Raw genomic sequence first — 19,202 nt, 5'->3', positions numbered from 1 at the left:
GCTGCTGCTGGAGTATGTGGATTTACCCCTGGGGATTAATAAAGTATCTATCTATCTATCTATCTATCTATCTATCTATCTATCTATCTATCTATCTATCTAAATGCTTTGGAATGCCTCCATTTTCCAGTTGTTACTGAAATGTAACCAGTTTAAGGATTACCAATAATAATAATAATGGGACACAGGTAAGCAGTAAACTGTCAGAGGTTAAAAAATAAAGTTTAGGCTACCAAAACCTGAAAAAATAATGTTATACAAAAACCCATTTTCAGGTAACAAGTAGTGGGTTAACAACTTACATTTTTTCTGCGGCAATGAATGTTAAGGAAGCCTTGAAAGTTGAAACAAACAATTCCTGCAGGTGTCCCCATGTCTGTCAATTACTAACTAACCCTCTGTATAAAATAAGAGCTGGCACAAACTGTGTGGTTACACCCTCTGAAGAGTGATTTGGATAATACTGCAGTATATATTGCTATCATAATGGCGAGAAAACTGGGTTAACAAAGGAAGTAGGAGGAATCTGACTTTAACTACAGGCATTCCAAGCCTGGATATTTGGAGGGCATGTGGATCAGGACTGTAAAAATTATGGTGAAACCTGTATTGGAGACGTCTACTCAAAATATAGTGACCCCATAAAAAAATGGGAACAGCTACAAAAGAAGAAGAGGAGGAGGAAGAAGAAGAAGAAGCCTTTCTTGTTCACTCTTCCCATATTGTACCAATAATTTACGCATCAGTTCCAGCTGATATCTTTTTTCTTTTTCAATTAGTTCATGACCTGGGAAAGGAAATAAGCACAGATGCCACAGAACCTGTTTTAATCAGTTTAAAACCTGGAAATGGATGGACACCATAGGACTAGCAATAACAGAATTTATTTAAAGCTTGAGAAAGGAAGGAATGTGGTGGGCATTAAAAGATCAAACACTTTGATCAGAGTCATTCATCATCTGGACAAGATAGCCAATCAAATGTATGCAATCTCACGTGTGAACATTTTAACATAAATATGGCTCGTCTGAGGGACCAAATGGAAGAAAACAGCAGAAAGGCAACACAGGAAGCAACATTAGAGATTAAGAGATGTGAAGACATCTGATTGGATATCAGAAACCGCAAACGAACGCTAAAGCAAAAGCCACTCAGGACAACAACCACCCCCTGGCACTTCTGATTTTCAGTAAGCTTTTCTTAGATTGTTTATATCCTAACTTTGTTGTTTATTTTATATCTCTCTATTATATTAAAACATCCTTCGACGCAACAAGACTTTTTGGAAAAGAGATGGGACTTTTGCCTTGAGATGTTTTCAAGTCACTCGCTCCTCTCAAACAGTTTCAAACAAGACCACAGTCCTCTCACCTCTCATTCGTGCGAATGCTTTTGTCAGACACACTTCCTGCGCTCTCAGCTCTTATGCATTTTAACGTTCTCCTAACTTTAAGTTCCCAATTAAAGAAGACTTATTATGTCCAAATCTTATTGAAGAATTTCATGCTGAAGGGTTTTCAACCGAAGAAATGAGTACACAGACAATCCTAGCACCGTGAAATGATGTAGTCCAACGAATTAACACATAAAATGACTATCGGTTACGTGGCAAATTAGTTAAATGCATACCAATTGACTATGTTGAAATAGTTTGTGGTAATGGTGCAGAAGATGAAAACAACAACTTACAATATCACATAGAATATCTACAACCATTAACAACATCTGGTCTTCCACCACACAAATTACTGTGGAAGGAAGGATGTATCTAAGAAAGGTAATGTAGTACATCTTCAGGGGATAACATTAGACAACAAAGGAGATCTTGATATGCCATTTGTATTAAAACGTTAAGAGTTTCCTGTTAGAATAGCAAAGACAATTTACAAATCTCAGAGCCAAACATTCGAAAAAGTCATTTTATTTAATAGAAAGAAAGAAACAAAATTCAATCACGGGCAGTTATATGCTGCATTGATGCATAAGTAACAATTCCCATGAAAATAAAAATCTGTTTAAATTGTACATCCGCATCCCCATATGCAAGCGACAGATATATTTTCTTCTATTTGGTATTTCTATACATTAATAAATACCACATTGCTTTTTATATTGTGATGGATGGCGCGTGTGAGCGGGCATCTCAGCCAGGATGGGGTAAGATTCCTTACCTGGACGGCAGGCCAACCCTTCAGTGGCACAAGAAACAAGCCAAATATCAACTAGAAGACGGGTAGAAGATGCCATTGTGGCAGTGACTACACTGTCATCCTGGCAGAGTTGAACCAGGGAACAGTAACCAGCCAGGAGACCAGTACAGTGAAAGATTACGGAAGACAACCTGGCAGGATCACAATGTTTGGTGGCAGCCTCCCTTTATGGACACACTGGGGATTCCAGTCACTTAGGACAGCCTTGTTGAGTTCCATGGATGATGCCATGGAGTGCTGCAGGGATGCATTATTCCTACTTCATGGCACTTCCAATTGACCCAGAACTGCTTCCATTGGGTTCTGTCCTAGCACTGGAACTTCTCCCAGCACCAACATAAAACAAACTGCTCAACCTCATCCAGGTGAGTTGGAGTCGGATGGAAGGAGGACAAATCTCACCTGGAGGACTGGAAGGAGAGATATTGTGTTTATTAAAGAAGGTAATGGGACTTGTGTCTGGGATTTGGGGTGCTGCAGTGCCCCCCAGTGGTCACAGTATTTTGTAATACTTGGTGAATTTCAGCAACTCTGCCCAAGGATATCTCACTACAGCACGTTATTAAGCAATGGTGCAACCCTGCAGCGGAGTGTACATGCTCATTGGACCTTGGCTTCAACAAGACTAAGCGCAGATGTCCAAATTACCCATAAGCCTCTGCGATTGTCTTGTATTGCGTCATCTTTAACCCGTTGCCGTTACTGCGTAATGTTCAAATTGCCCTGACCTTTTGATTTACCCTTGTATTCTTTGGTGAGTTTTTTTTTTTTGAGCTGTGAAAAGGTTGTAACGTTAACATTTTTCTAGCTGAATGATTCACACATTTCTGCCCAAAAGCTCATTTTGCAGGTGAAAGGTTTTGCTCACAAGCCGTTATCTGCAGTGAGCAGCTCATGACACGGAAAAGAGTTCATCTTCTTTGCGGCTGTGGACTGATGAAGATCAGGTCTCCTGTTCTTTCAGCACTGTGTGGTTTCGATTGAGAAAATTAAAATAAAAGCGTGAAAGTAACTGTCAAGGGCAGAGAAGTGACAAGATCCATTAGTAAAACAGGTGGCTGATCCTCTTTAGCTTTTCTATAAAAGAAAAATCATTTCCAAGAACATGAGAAATTTGACAGATGAGAGGAAAGCATTCAGGCCCATTTGGTCAGCTAATAGCTAAACTGTCCCAACATCTCCTTCAGATTCTTCTTAAAGGTTCTCAAGTTTTCTGCTTCAACTCCATGTCTCGGTAGTTTGTTCCCAAGTCCCACAACTCTTTGCATAAAGAAAGATGATATGGCTAATGAAGGAATCTTAAATTAATTTATGAAGAGCAATATTGACAAGTCAGCCATTTTCAAACCCAGACCCTAGGGGTCTGCTGGAGCTTATCCTAGCTAGCACAGGGCACAAGGCAGCAGCAGACCCTGCACAGGGCAAACACACACACACACACACACCAATTCACCTAACCTGCATGTCTTTGGACTGTGGAAGGAAACCAACACAGACACAGGGAGAACATGCAACCTCCATACAGGAAGGAAAAGGAATGTGACCCCTGGTCTCCTTACTGCGAGATGGCAGAGTTACCACTGCACCACCGCAGTGATTCTATTACAATCAAATACATTTTATTAAGGACTAACAAAAAACTGCAACTGTATGTCAGTCCCAGGCTTTTCTTAATCTTCACAAACAATTAAATTTGAGGCAACAAAGTGTTGTAATTAGGAGGCCCTCTGTCTCATCACTGTTCGAATCCTGTGTCCAACCGCTACGTCTGGAGGTTGTTCATTCACACCACCTGCACTTCAGAACAGGTCACCCACCTGAAGCTAAGCAGGATCGGGTCCAGCCAGTACTTGGATGGGAGACCATCTGGGGAAAAAGCTTGGGTTGCTGCCGTGGTCTGTGTGTGGATCTCAATGCCACAGTGCAGTGATGGGAACAGTGGCCTGTAAAAATAGTGCCCCCCTTTAGATGAGACATAAAGCTGAAGTCCTGTCTCTCTGTGGTCATTTAAGATCCCTGGGCATCTTTCATGAAGCGTAGGGTGCAGCCCAATATCCTGGCTAAATTGTCCTCCGTGGCCTCCTCCATTCTGGTCCCCTTAATCGCCCCCTGTGTCTAATTGGCTGACTTTCTCTCACCGCCTAACAGCTAATGTGTGGTGAGCGTACTGGAACCAAAATGGCTGCTGCTGCATCATACAGGTTATTGAGGTGAAATGAAAAAGGTATTAAGGAGATCTCTCTTTTGATTTCTCATTCTAGTGGGAATTCCCATAAGCTAATCCAGTGTGCATCCTAGTCAGGTTACTAGAAATAGATATATTATTATACTATTTATCTAATATATCTATTATACAATAGGTAGATAGATAGAGGGCAGCATGGTGGTGCAGTGGGTAGTGCTGCTGCCTCACAGTTAGGAGACCCGGGTTCGCTTCCTGGGTCCTCCCTGCGTGGAGTTTGAATGTTCTCCCCGTGTCTGTGTGGGTTTCCTCCCACAGTCCAAAGACATGCAAGTTAGGTGCATTGCCGATCCTAAATTGGCCCTAGTTTGTGTGCCCTGGGGTGGGCTGGCAATTGGCTCCAGAAGACCCCCGTGACCCTGTAGTTAGGATATAGCAGGCTGGATGATAGATAGATAGATAGATGAAAGGCATTATATATACGTTTATATCAAACCTGCATGTCACTTTTAAACATTTCATCAACTTATCCTGTTCAAGACTATTTACTTAAAGGCACTGCAGCTCGTCTAACTGTTTACCCTCCGGAGATTTCCAGATAATATTTAGAGAAATTGACCGAAGGGTCGTATGGCGTCCACTGAAATGTGATAAACGTTTGACTTTATTTTGCAAGCGCCTTACATGTCAGACGTGTTACTAAACTGCGGTGTTGTTGAGTGTACGCTCACTGAAAATGCAAACCTCGAAAGGAGTCCAAAAGGTTGTTTCATCAGGTTTGTGCTTTCAGATTCTTCTTGCTGGGAACTGCGTGACTTCCTCTCTGCTGCTCTGCAAAGACCAAGGGATACGGTGAGCGCCGTGATAAAGGTACGTGTTTAAAAACGTAAGGTGAATGGTTGGTCATTATTAGTGTATTGGCGTATTACTGTCATGGAGAATTCAAGTAACAGAATCGTTTGTGTGACAGAAAAAGGTTTTGTCCTGTTTTAGAAACAAAGGAAAGTATGAATGTACAGATTATTTAAGGTCTTTATTAAAGACATTCGAAAAATATAATATTTTATCTTGGAAACTGAGTAACTGTGTTGGTGAGAAAATCTGAATTTCCAGGAAAGAGCACATAATAAGTAACTACAGTGCATGGCTCACGCAGCTTAAACTTAATACACGACTGTATTTGTTAATGCATACTGTGTGAATTGTTAATAGACCTGTACTCTACAGTGGGTACGGAAAGTATTCAGACCCACTTCAATTTTTCACTCTTTATTATATTGCAGCCATTTGCTAAAATCATTTAAATTATTTTTTTCCCTTATTAATGTACACACAGCATCCCATATTGACAGACAAAAAAAAGAATTTTCGAAATTGTTGCAGATTTATTAAAAAAGAAAACTGAAATATCACATGGTCCTAAATATTCAGACCCTTTGCTGTGACACTCATATATTTAACTCGGGTGCTTTCCATTTCTTCTGATCATCCTTGAGATCACCTTCATTGGAGTCCAGCTGTGTTTGATTCTACTGATTGGACTTGATTAGGAAAGCCACACACCTGTCTGTCTATATAAGACCTTACAGCTCACAATGCATGTCAGAGCAAATGAGAATCATGAGGTCAAAGGAACTGCCTGAAGAGCTCAGAGACAGAATTGTGGCAAGGCACAGATCTGGCCAAGGTTACAAAAAAATTTCTGCTGCACTTAAGGTTCCCAAGAGCACAGTGGCCTGCATAATCCTTAAATGGAAGACGTTTGGGACAACCAGAACCCTTCCTAGAGCTGGCCGTCCGGCCAAGCTGAGCTACTGGGGGAGAAGAGCCTTGGTGAGAGAGGTAAAGAAGAACCCAAAGATCACTTTGGCTGAGCTCCAGAGATGCAGTCAGGAGATGGGAGAAAGTTGTAGAAAGTCAACCGTCACTGCAGCCCTCCACCAGTCAGGGCTTTATGGCAGAGTGGCCTGTCGGAAGCCACTCCTTAGACAGCCTGCATGGAGTTTGCTAAAAGACACCCGAAGGACTCTGAGATGGTGAGAAATAAGATTCTCTGCTCTGATGAGACCAAGATAGAACTTTTTGGCCTTAATTCTAAGCGGTATATGTGGAGACAACCAGGCACTGCTCATCACTTATCCAATACAGTCCCCACAGTGAAGCATGGCGGTGGCAGCATCATGCTGTGGGGTGTTTTTCAGCTGCAGGGACAGGACGACTGGTTGCAATCGAGGGAAAGATAAATGCGGCCAAGTACAGGGATATCCTGGACAAAAACCTTCTCCAGAGTGCTAAGGACCTCAGACTGGGCCGAAGGTTTACCTTCCAACAAGACAATGACCCTAAGCACACAGCTAAAATAACAAAGGAGTGGCTTCACAACAACTCTGTGACTGTTCTTGAATGGCCCAGCCAGAGCCCTGACTTAAACCCAATTGAGCATCTCTGGAGAGACCTAAAATGGCTGTCCACCAACGTTTACCATCCAACCTGACAGAACTGGAGAGGATCTGCAAGGAGGAATGGCAGAGGATCCCCAAATCCAGGTGTGAAAAACTTGTTGCATCTTTCCCAAGAAGACTCCTGGCTGTATGAGCTCAAAAGGGGGCTTCTACTAAATACTGAGCAAAGGGTCTGAATACTTAGGACCAGGTGATATTTCAGTTTTTCTTTTTTAATAAATCTGCAACAATTTCAAAAAATATTTTTTTTGTCTGTCAATATGGGGTGCTGTGTGTACATTAATGAGGAAAAAAATTCATTTAAATAATTTTAGCAAATGGCTGCAATATAACAAAGAGTGAAAAATTGAAGGGGGTCTGAATACTTTCCATACCCACTGTATATACATGTATGTATTTTTATTTCATGTTATTTTCATTTGGGGTCGACTCTGCACTGAACTAATCAGGTTTGTTATTTTATGGTATGGGATGCTGCTCATTTCACTCAACACATTTCAGGCATCAAGAACAGATACACAGCAAATAAAGCCACCCATAAAATTAGAGGAGCCGAACTCACAGAAATGAAAAATCAAAAAGTGATCTCCTTAGTATCTTTTCGTTTCTCCTTAACATTAATGAGATCAGAAAGATATCAAGTGGAGACATTGGCCTTTGTCTCCTGCTTCTCAGATTTTTCTCCTGAGGGAAAAATACTCTGGAATTCTCACAAAGGTCTCCTCTTGAGTTTCAGCGGAGATCTCAGCAAAATCACACAAGGGGCTCAGATCTTCCAAGAAGCGACTTGACATTTTTCTTTTCTGATTTCAAACTATTTGCATTGTATGCTCAGTAATATCTGGCGAAATGTATGGATGGTTTTAATAAAACACTTTACTAGGATTACAAAGCTGAAGTCCTTGTTTCAGAATAACACCAGTAGCTGCTCTCATTTATATCTCTGTGCTCCAGTTCTGTTTTACTCATTCTAGAGGTAAAGGCAGGCAGTGAGGCGTAGTTAAGACTTTGGGTTTCAAACCCTCACGTTGTCGGTTTAAATCCCATTTCTGACACCAGTGTGTGACCATGAGCAAGTTACTACACCTGCCTGTGTTCCAGTTAGCGAGATAAAGAAAAACGTCACATGTAGAAAGCTTTCTGTTAAATAACAAATACAAAGTCTTGAAAGAGATGAAATCAAAACCTGAAAGAGAGCTAATAAAATACACCTTACTTGTCAAACCACTTTCTCAATTTTAACTCCTTTTATCTTTTCTGCATAAAGCCATTTCCCTGAAGGAATTCTATGAGCAACGTTGATGACAAAGTTGATTCTTAAATGAAACATAAATGAAAATCTTTTAATTTTGTGAGCCATCAAAGATCAGGTTTTGAGAAGTAACATTTTCCAATTCGAAACCAAAGCCTAAGTAAATGTCAGGCATTTTTTGTGAGTTATTTTTAAAATGTGACCATTAAATTGTATGTAAATTTATTTTTCAACATTTCTACATTGAAAGGAAACCTTGAAACGTTCTAACCCCTGTACAAAATGAGAGCCTGTGCAAAACTGATAGAGACCGGTTCAACACTATGGGTTTGCATATTGGAGAAACACAAGCGGGGTGTCCAGTGCTTGTGATCATCCCGGTTAGCTCCATGGTCCTTGGTGGCTTGAACCCGGGATAACAAAATGGAGGAAGAGCCTGGCAAATGAGGACACGTACATACACATATGCAGACAGTCGGCAAGGGGAGGTGCTAAGTGCTTTTATTAAAAATCAGACATTGGTGTCCAAAGTGCAGGGTTTCATCAATAAATAAATCTTCTTCTTCTTTAAGCTGCAGATAACAAAGCATTAAATAGAATAAAGAACAATAAACCAGAGTCTTCTTTTTCTTCTTTCGGCTGCTCCTGTTAGGAGTTGCCACAGAGGATCATTTGTTTCCATATCTTCTTGTCCTTCTCATCTTGTTCTGTCACACCCATCACCTTCATGTCCTCCATCACCACATCCATAAACCTTCACTTAGGCCTTCCTCTTCTCCTCTTACCAGTCAGCTCTATCCTTAGCACCCTTCTCTCAGTATACCCCTCATCTCTCCTCTGCACATGCCAACCCACCACAGGACACACACAAACACACCAATCACACACTAGGGTCAATTCAAAATCACCAATCCACCTAACCTGTAAGTCTTTAGACTGTGGGAGGAAACCCACGCAGACACGGGGAGAACATGCAAACTCCACACAGGGAGGACCCGGGAAGCGAACCCGGGTCCCCTAACTGCGAGGCAGCAGCGCTACCACTGCGCCACCCTTCTTCTTCTTCTTCTTCTTCTTCTTCTTCTTCTTCTTCTTCTTATTATTATTATTATTATTATTATTATTATTATTATTATTATTATTATTATTATTATTCCATCTGAATGATGCCATAATACAACATAATAACCAGGAGCATTCCTTGGGCATAGGGGTAGAATGAGGTAGAAGTCTAATTTAATGGATAGTGTTCTGCTTTAGGATACGACATATCCTATGATTATTTTGTAATTCTTGTATTTTGATGTTACCTGTAATCTATTATTATTATTATTATTATTATTATTATTTCTAGATTGTCTGCCAGAATGAAAAGTGCTCATGCTGTCTTACTTCTCGTCTGCATAGAGGGTCTGCTGGCTTCAGGTAATCACTACAACCATCCATCTTCCAGCCCGCTATATCCTAACACAGGGTCACGGGGGTCTGCTGGAGCCAATCCAAGCCAACACAGGGCACAAGGCAGGAACAAATCCCCGGGCAGGGCGAAAGCCCACCTCAGGGCACACACACACACACACCCACACGCCAAGCACACGCTAGGGGCAATTTAGGACTGTCAATGCACCTAACCTGCATGTCTTTGGACTGTTGGAGGAAACCCACGCAGACATGGTGGAGAACATGCAAACTCCACACAGGGAGGACCCGGGAAGCGAAATAAAATCATGGTGCACACATAATCTCCTTCATTTAATCAATTAATAGAATAGCTACTTTCATCATAAAGTATAAAAAACAACAACATTGTAATTCCCCACCATGCTAAACAAGTTTCAAAAATTGTTTGAATCAATTAATTTATGTGCACCCCATGATTTTATTTAGTCACATATAATCATGAAAATTTTGCTTAATTATTTTATTGCATTTATAACTAAAGTAAATAAAATCATTTTACTTTAATTTTTTTTAAATATATTTTTTTTACTAGAAGTATTTGTGATGCGCCATCTGTTGGAATGACATTGACATGGCAACTGGACAGACAGAGTACATCGATACACAGACGCATAGTCCGTTATCCTTCTGTTAAGGTGGACTAGCTGTGTCACTCATCTCAAGACGGGCTGAAATCTGAATAATCAACGTAGACTGCAGTGTTAACAGTTGAATTGCACCGTGTACTGAATGTTTCTCTCTGGGATTAAAAAAAGCAGTGTTATGTGTCATACAAATGTTTTTTATTGCTATAATGCTTGTGATGTGTCATCTGTTGGAATGACAGAGGCACCTGATGGAGACACAGACAAATACTCTTGACACTTATCCTTTTTAGTTAACGTGGATGCCATTTCTTTTAATTATAAGGTGAATGATTTATTTTATTTACAAATACCTTATTCTGTTCACAGAGATTGACATCTTATGTTATAATGGGACCTGTGAGGTCAAGAAGGATGTTGAAGGTTCAGGCAACTGGGTGGGATCCAAGGCTCGCTATTACAAATTTGTGGAGAAGAAGAAAACTTTTTACACAGCCGAAGTAAGCGCGATTTCTTTCTGGACTGTCATGAAACTTGACACATTTTAATAGCAAAGGATTAAGATAATGGTTTTAGCTAAATTAGCTGAGCTAAAATTGCTTTTTTCAAATATTCAGCGTAGGGGTGTCGACCTGAGTTAGTGTCCCAGAGGACAATGAAAATGTGATCTATTGTGATCACTCAGAGAGCAAAAGAAAACGTGGTGACACTAAAGGAGCACGCGGGCCTCCGGTCCTCAAAAGAGAGGCAATCGAAAGTGGCATATAGTCCACCATTATGGTGATAAACTTGAATATGAATTTTAAATATGTAGGCATAGGCGGTTTTAGGCAGAGGCCAACAGGGGCCAGTGCCCCTGTAGAACTGGCCCTGGCCCCTGTTATGCCCCCTGTGCTGAAAAGATAAAATTTTAATTAATTACTTACGGTGATGTTCTGTGCCCCCATGAAAAAACACTGGCCCCACCCTGACCCCCCCTGGTAAATTTGGTCTGGAACCACCACTGTATGTAGGCATCATGTTCTGGGGAGTATCAATAGAGTTTGGAATGATAAGGATATGTTGATACTGCCAGTGGCCGTGCAATGCGCATGTCCAAAACGAATCAAGTGTGTTATTGAAAATAAGGAAAGAGCGCGGAGAAAACAATTAAAGACAAAGCAATGGCAGAATGTGACGAAACATTAAACCAAGAGCTCGAGGTATGAGAGTGGTCGATGGCTTTCTGGGGATCAGGATCACATTATCACTTTTTTCCCTTTTAAACAATGTGAGATATTTTTTCGAGGTTCGATTTTTCGTTTTCCGTCCTTTCCTGTAACAGATTACAATCAGATAACAAGTGATGACTGTAATTTTAAGAAATGTTTTATATTTGCAACAGAAGTTTTGCAAGCAGCAGGGAGACGATGCCAATCTGGCTTCAATCCACTCCCTGAAAGAAAACAAAGACGTATTTGATACTGCTTTAAAAATTACTTCATCTGTTCGACGCTTCTGGATTGGAGGCCTGCGCTTTCCCAAGGTAAGTGGGAGCTCTTTGCTCGATTTGTACCTTATAGAGAACATGCGTACACTGAAAAGGGGAAATGGCAGGCTGTTACAGTTACACAAATGCATTTACTTTATATTACATGTATTGTTAATGTTCCACTTTTGAACATAACTTGATCATGTTTAATTTATTGACTCTTGTGGGGTGTACAATATGCAAATTTCAATCATTTGGGTAGAAGTCAAAATAGATATACTGTACTGTATTTATTCCTAACCGGAAATTAATGCGCACCAAGCGGATTCATCGTCAGCGGAGATTGGCTAACTTGGCGGTTAAGTCACGTAACTTTCAAAGAAGCAACAGGTTGTGGGTTTGAGTTTTTGTCGCCGGTTAAGAGCAAACGGTTAGTGAAATAAAAGTGAAAACACGCACACACAAAATATTCAGATATTCATTTAAACATTTAATCATGCAGACTAATGTTACTCCGTTTTGCGTTTTTTTCCCTTGTACAGTATTCTCTTTCAACGTTTTATCAAATTATACTCACTAGCAGTCACAAGTCAGTAAAGGTACAGTTAAATTGTCTAGATTTACACATTTAGTACGGGTACGCTTGAAGTAAGTTCTGACTTTCGTTACGGGCCAACTACTTTCAGCATTGCTGTTCATTAGTATGATCATAACATTGCTCAACCAGATAAATACTACTAATACAGACAAATAAACAATGCACTCGAATACAATACGATGCAGTTGCCGAACTTGCTCGTTTGAAAATAAAAAAAAAAAAATTATTTTGTGAAAGAAGGTGCCAAGCCGCAATCTTTCCATCCATCCATTATCCAACCCGCTATATCCTAACTACAGGGTCACGGGGGTCTGCTGGAGCCAATCCCAGCCAACACAGGGCGCAAGGCAGGAAACAAACCCCAGGCAGGGCACCAGCCCACCGCAGCAGCAATCTTTGCACTTTATATTTTACAAATACTTAACATTTATTCTATAATATATACCTAAATAAAAACACTATATCCAAGGTGCATTTTGTGTTCATATTTAGTTCTGCATTGGGTCATGGCATTCTGGCACAGCCAACGAAGCAGTGCTCTAACTATTATACATGTCAGCTTTTGAATACTAATCTTTCGTATTTTTATTGGTTTGTATATTGTTTTTACGAAATAAAACTAGTTTTGATATAATCAAACCTTACAACATGAACTATAAAATGAAACTGGACAAATATAATTGACAACCGAAAAAGGTTATAGCTAAGTAAGGTGCATTTTTTAAAAAAAGTTTATAAAATAATTGTTAAAATATTATGCTTTATTGACATGTCTATTTAACATAATATAATTAATTTAACAGAGAATGAAAAAGTTTCATTCATTTTATATAAAAATGTCATGTTGTTTCAGGTTTCAGTTTGTGCATTAAGCATAATTCAACTATTGTTGATGAAAACAATTTTATTATGTGCAACGGATGTACATATTTTTTTATTTTTAATCTGACATGCCATTTTTTTCAGTGTAAGGAATTCCATCTTTACTCAATGACTCGGAACTCTTGAGACTGAATAATGTGAGATTTTGAAAAAAAGGCATTTATAATCATAATAATAATAATAATAATAATAATAATAATCTTTATTATATTAAAAAAGTTTTTCGTTGTTTTCGGCCTTGACCACGCCCCTCCACACCGCTCGCCCAATCATTACTCCCGCTGCGCACGTCCTCTCTCCGTCCCACCCCGTGACGCACTCAATGCTTCTAACTCGCCCTTCAACACAGGTTATAATGGCGAGGCAGAAAAGCAAATATCTATTCAAGCAAGTCGAATTTTAGATCGTAATAGAGAAACAGCGGCAAGACCTGATAAAGAACATCGAAAAAAAGAAAACGAACAAAAAAGCTGCGTGTAATAAAAATCAAGAACAAAGAGAATCGTATAATAAACGAGAAAGGGAAAAATATCCCAAACAATATGCGAACAGAATTGAAAAAAAAAAAAAGCAGCGTTTGTAGAATGTAAGTTAGATGATAAAGTAATTCATAATATTGTTTTTGACGAGGCGTTAATGTAATTTAATTTTTTATTTACTTTTTATTGCGTTTTTACTTCTACTTTTACTGGGGTTTTTTTACTAGGTTTTCATTGTTATTTAAAATGGACAGCTGTAGTGAAATACTCAAGTAACTGATTTTCTATCAAACTAACTTCCTCCCGCGACCTGCATTCTCTTCCAACTCTTTAAACACAATCGCCTGCCCTTTTAATGAGTCTGTTGATTTGGTGGACCTCTCTTGAAGTGATGTTACCAGCCCAGCACACCACACTGGCCATCACAGAGTTACTGAAGATGTGAAGGATGTCTCTTCCCTCACTAAAGGAATGCAATCTCCTATGGAAGAAGAGCCTGTTCTGCCCATTCCTGTATAATTCCTTTGTGCTCTGAGACCAGTCCAACCTGTTATTAACGTGGACATAAAGTACTTGTAATGGTGTACCACTTCCACATCCGCTCCTTGAACAGTGACCAGATGGAGGGGCTTTTTATTGTGATGAAAGTCAATAAGAAGTTCCTTTGGTTTTGCTGTTGTGAAGATGCAGACACCAAGAAACAATCCTTTCCCCCTGACTCCTCTCCTCTATCTCATCCCTCTTATTAATACCCCCCAATAAGCGCAGAATCATCTGAGAATTTCTGATAGTGACTTGACCTGCTGTTATAGTTGTAGTCTGAGATGTACAGAGTGCAGACAATAAGTGACAGGCCTGCTCCTTGTGGTGCTCCAGGGTTTCTCACGCAGTCCTTGAGTCTCACAAACTGGTGGTCTGCCTGACAGATAGTCCACCATCAAGAACACCACAGGCTCATCCACCTGCATCTCACGGAGTTTGGCTGGTTGGTATTGAAGGCCCTGGAGAAATCAAAATCCTCACAGTGTGGACGGTTTTGTCCACCTGAGGGGAGCAGACAGATAACTGCATCCTCCACTCCAATCTTTGTCTGATAGGCAAACTGCAGTGGGCCCAGGTGGTCTACCACAAGAGGACTCCTATAGTCCAGGACCAGCACCTAAACGGTCTTTGTGATGTGAGACATCAGTGACACTGGTCTGTAGTCATCAGGTGAAGATACGCCTGTCTTGCATGGAACAGGAATGTTCTCCACAGCAGTGACACTTTCTGAAACCTTAGGGACAAACTGAACAGGTGACAGAGGACACCACAAAGCTGGTCAGCATAACCTTAAGAGCTCGAGGACTAATCCAATCTGGTTCTGCAGCTTTTTCTGTGTGTAGCTTCCTTAGTTGCCTCCTCACTTGGTCTTCAGTCATTGACAGCCCACACTGATGGTCCAAGGTGGAGATGGCACTGGCCATTCCAGTTGACGTGGTAGGAGTTGTTGATGTAGTGGAGATGGTGTGGGAAGAAGGTGGCAGTAGTAAGGAAAATCTATTAAATAATCAGTTCAGGGCGTTAGCTTTGTCCACATCCCCTCCTATAGCACATGAGACTCGTGGTATTTTTTAAAATCTGAAAAGAAAAACTCGCAAGAGTGGATGTGGATGTTTGCACACCACACACAAGTTACTAAATCTTCCATGTACCCCTGTAATGCTGGAGAAGTAAGTCATTTATGAGCTTCCAACACCTACTTAATTTATCAAAGCTATCAGAAGACATACAGCAAATTTATATAGAAACGTAGTGTTGGATCAGTATTCAGATGTTGAATTTGGTATGGATTCCTGCTTTTGGATCTCAGTAGCAATGCCAAAACAGTTCCAAAGTAAAATACGAATAAGTCACAGACCCCTTCAGCCTCCCTGGTGTGCCACACAATTGCATACCTCTCTGGTGCCCTGCGCCTGCCATCTCACCACACTACACACCGCTTCCCTCTTGACAGCTATTGATCATGTTGTAGCGATAAAGGGGAGGGGGATTGGGGGTCCCCCATGAAGTCCAAATCGTGTTGAAGAAGTAAAAGGGGGTCACCCATGTAGAAGCAGTTAAATTGAAGCAATAAGGGGGTAGGATTGGGGGTCCCCCTTGAAGTCCAGATCATATCAAAGCACTAAAGGGGGGGTGGTTCACCCATGTAAAAGCAGTTAAATTGAAGCAATAAGGGGGTAGGATTGGGGGTCCCCCTTGAAGTCCAAATTATGTTGAAGAAGTAAAAGGGGTCACCCATGTAAAAGCAGTTAAATTGAAGCAATGAGGGGGTAGGATTGGGGGTCCCCCTTGAAGTCCAGATCATATCAAAGCAGTAAAGGGAAGGTCACCCGTGTAATAACAATCACATTGAACCAATGTGGGGTCAGTTGTGGTGGTCCCTCATGAAGTTCTGATTGCATTGAAGTGTGTGGTTTCATTTCATGATGTCTACAGAACAGACTTTTTACACAACTACGTTAGCAAGACAGTGGGGATTGAGAAGGAAAACTGACATTTACTTTCTGGCTACCAAAAATCTTGAACTGCCGGTATTGTACCTTTTTTAAAAATTTGAACTTTTCAGAATTTTTCCAGTACTGGTATAACGTCCAACACTAGAGCCGAGTCAAGCATAATGTCGCTGCCTTTTGCTCTTCTGTTGCAGAGCTCATATTTCATTTGGACAGATGGATCAAAATGGGACTACACCAACTGGGTATATGGGCAACCGGACAACGGCAGAGGCAACGAGGACTGTGTGGAGATGAACTGGAAAGGTAATGTCAGAAAGTTCTTTAATTAGTCAATCGGGTATTGCGTGCCACCTTGTCATGATGCTGTTCTCTAGACGCACTCAAAGGTGGCGAGGGGGCATTTATACACAATCACGCCGTTCTGATGTCTCTAATTGCATTGCTATTTATGACCCCCGTATGCTTGTAAGATTGGCTCAGTTTCCAGAAACAAAACCCTTTCTGTTTCTAGCGATGTTCTCGAATTTCTGTTTCCCACCTGGTGTTCCTTTTGACTTACGATCCTCAGTTCTTGTTTAAGCTTTGGTGTTTCTGATTTCTGACCACACACGTTCTTCATCTTTTTCCTGGTCCTTTTTCCTTCCTGATGGTGACTGACTTGCTGTCAGTACAGGTAAGGTGTGAACCCTGTTATACCTTCTGGAAGGAGGCCGATTTTCTAAACAGTAGTGAACAGCAGATGAGACTTCGTCAAATGTTAAGCCAAATTCTGTAAGCAAAAGTCAAACCTGAGAAAAAAAAACCCTAATCAGAAGTCAGAAATCACAGGACGCAATTTGAAGTCAATTTTCATGAAACCGTATGTCTGTTTCACAACCAAAGCGCCCAACGAGTAGAATTGTTTTTATCTGCAATCTCAGAGCATCAGGAAGTGCATGGCGCTGACCTTTATATTGTCACACAACTGACGTCACACACCACGCACTCCGAACTGTCATGGCATACTCCGGGTTTTGTTTCTGTCTCATGGACGGCTTTAAATATTTTTTATTTATTGTATACAGGAGACAGAGCTGGAGTTGGCAGAGTTAAAGATGTTAAGATTTGCCTTGGGTGTGACAAGGATGGACAGGATTAGGATCGAGGACATTAGAGGGTCAGCTCATGTGGGACGGTTGGGAGACAAAGTCAGAGAGGCGAGATTGTGATGGTTTGGACATGTGCAGAGGAGAGATGCTGGGTATATTGGGAGAAGGCTGCTAAGGATAGAGCTGCCAGGGAAGAGGAAAAGAGGAAGGACTGAGAGAAGGTTTATGGATGTGGTGGGAGAGGACATGCAAGTGATGGGTGTAACATGGCAAGATGACGAGGACAGGACATTTCCATAGGGAGTGTTGTCCTCCTCCACCCAACTCAGCCTTGCTGAAGACAAAGTGGCTTCTTTTATGACAATTCCAGAAACACTTCCCATGCAACAAAATTGCCTCCAGGAAGCTCTTCCAGGTCAAGTGGAAGCCCCCCCAAAGTAGGAACAAAGGTTCACTGCAGCACCCCGGTGGTACTCAAGTACCGCAACTAAGCTCACTATCTGGACTACAACTCCCACTATGCTCTGTGGGTGTACAAATGGGAGCCCCCCCTTGGAGAACGCTGCCACCACATGCATCAGAGGAATATATGATCCCACTGTGGCTTTCTGACCAGGAAGGTTACTGACAACCAAGCCGGCGCAATGCCCACCCATTCATTTTCTTTTCTCATGTCGACCTGGTCAGGCAAGCAATCACCACCCATCCTAGTCAGGACGCTCATCCATCCGCTATGACTCTCTCAGTTTGTATTGAGCTCATGTTTTCATGTTTAGTTATGAGTCCTAGCAGGGGGTGGGGACGCCATAATGATCAGCAGGAGGACCACCCTCTGCCTGTTTATTTAAGGGGGTAGAGTCAGCGTTATTAGTTGCACTGGGATCAGGGCCGGCTCTAGTTTATTTTTATTTTTTTTTTGCTGCCCTAGGCAAAAGCGGAAATGTCGCATCCAAATCACAGAGCAATGAAAGCAAGTACATGGAAGAGCAGGTTAGGGAGATTCTGAATGCAATGAAACACAGACATTAGCTTGAGGAGCTTGTTAGAGGGGCTATGGGGTCCGTCTTGGAATTGGAGAGCATGTGTACACACGACATCTGTGATGTTTGACAAAATGCTGCTCCCCAAAACCTCGGACCGCCAAGCTTACCTATGGGGGAGAGCAGACCCTGGCTGTGATCATTAGCTTTGTGACTTCTTGGATTTGTTTGTAGCTCTGGTGTTGGTGGAATCATAGAAAAAAATTCTCTTATTCATTCAAATTTATTTTACTACTTTTCTCTTTTCTTTTTTTTTTTTCAGTGGACCAAGAGTGGAACGATTGTAATTGTGAAGAACTAAAGCCATTCGTCTGTCAAATACAATATTAAATTCATTAAGCAGAGGAAATCCTTAAGTTTCAAAAATATGTACATAACGATTGTTAAAGGCAACTTTAAAGAAGGTGTTGTACAAATAAAATCTGCAAGAAACAAAAATATAAAACATTATTCGGCAAAATACTTTAAACGTGTTATGAGGCTGTTTTAATATGGTGTGAACACTAGAGGGTGCCAGAGAGCACCCAACCCTGGACACAACCTCACAGACACACGGCCGGTTTATTTTGACAGATACCTTCCACGGGGGTTCCATTTGTGCAATAAACACAATTCTCTTCACTTTTTCTCTTTCTTTTCCCCTCCTCTACACTTCCCAGACAAGCTTTGTCCACTTCCACCCAACTCTGACCCGCCTGGATGAAGTCGAGCGGTTTCTTTAATGCTGGACCCGGGAGTACTTCCGGTGCTAGGGCATAGCCTGATGGAAGTACAGGGTGATTCAAAAAGATGAATCCGATTTCAAAATGATTTATTTTACTTGTAAATCAGTACAGAACAATGCAGTAAAGTGTGAAAGAGCGTAAAGTTTATTATGTAATTTTACAAGTGCTCGATATGACCTCCTCCATCAACACAATAGTCAAATTCATCCCATTGTAGATTGAGCATGTCGGGTGTCACTGTACTCTTGGCTCTTTCAATGTGGTTTCGGA

General features: G+C 41.1%; 1 protein-coding gene across 3 annotated transcripts; it reads left to right on the top strand.

Moving 5' to 3' along the window:
- Window positions 1-5,155: 5,155 nt before the first annotated feature.
- Window positions 5,156-18,670, top strand: LOC120538033 (lectin-like). 3 transcript variants are annotated; one of them, XM_039767419.1, is made up of 6 exons: window positions 5,156-5,262; window positions 9,461-9,531; window positions 10,521-10,651; window positions 11,536-11,676; window positions 16,271-16,382; window positions 18,470-18,670. In XM_039767419.1, exons 2-6 carry the CDS (start codon window positions 9,474-9,476, stop codon window positions 18,535-18,537), a joined length of 510 nt encoding a protein of 169 aa, XP_039623353.1. In that variant the 5' UTR covers window positions 5,156-5,262; window positions 9,461-9,473; the 3' UTR covers window positions 18,538-18,670. The 3 variants fall into 3 exon arrangements, with proteins under 3 accessions (XP_039623353.1, XP_039623354.1, XP_039623355.1); XM_039767420.1 differs by having other exon boundaries at window positions 10,100-10,651; XM_039767421.1 differs by lacking the exons at window positions 5,156-5,262; window positions 9,461-9,531; window positions 10,521-10,651 and adding an exon at window positions 11,238-11,353.
- Window positions 18,671-19,202: the final 532 nt, after the last annotated feature.

Source organism: Polypterus senegalus, chromosome 10, assembly GCF_016835505.1.
Source record: "Polypterus senegalus isolate Bchr_013 chromosome 10, ASM1683550v1, whole genome shotgun sequence".
NCBI classification, from domain to species: domain Eukaryota; kingdom Metazoa; phylum Chordata; class Cladistia; order Polypteriformes; family Polypteridae; genus Polypterus; species Polypterus senegalus.
This window is presented reverse-complemented; position numbering and strand designations above follow the sequence as displayed.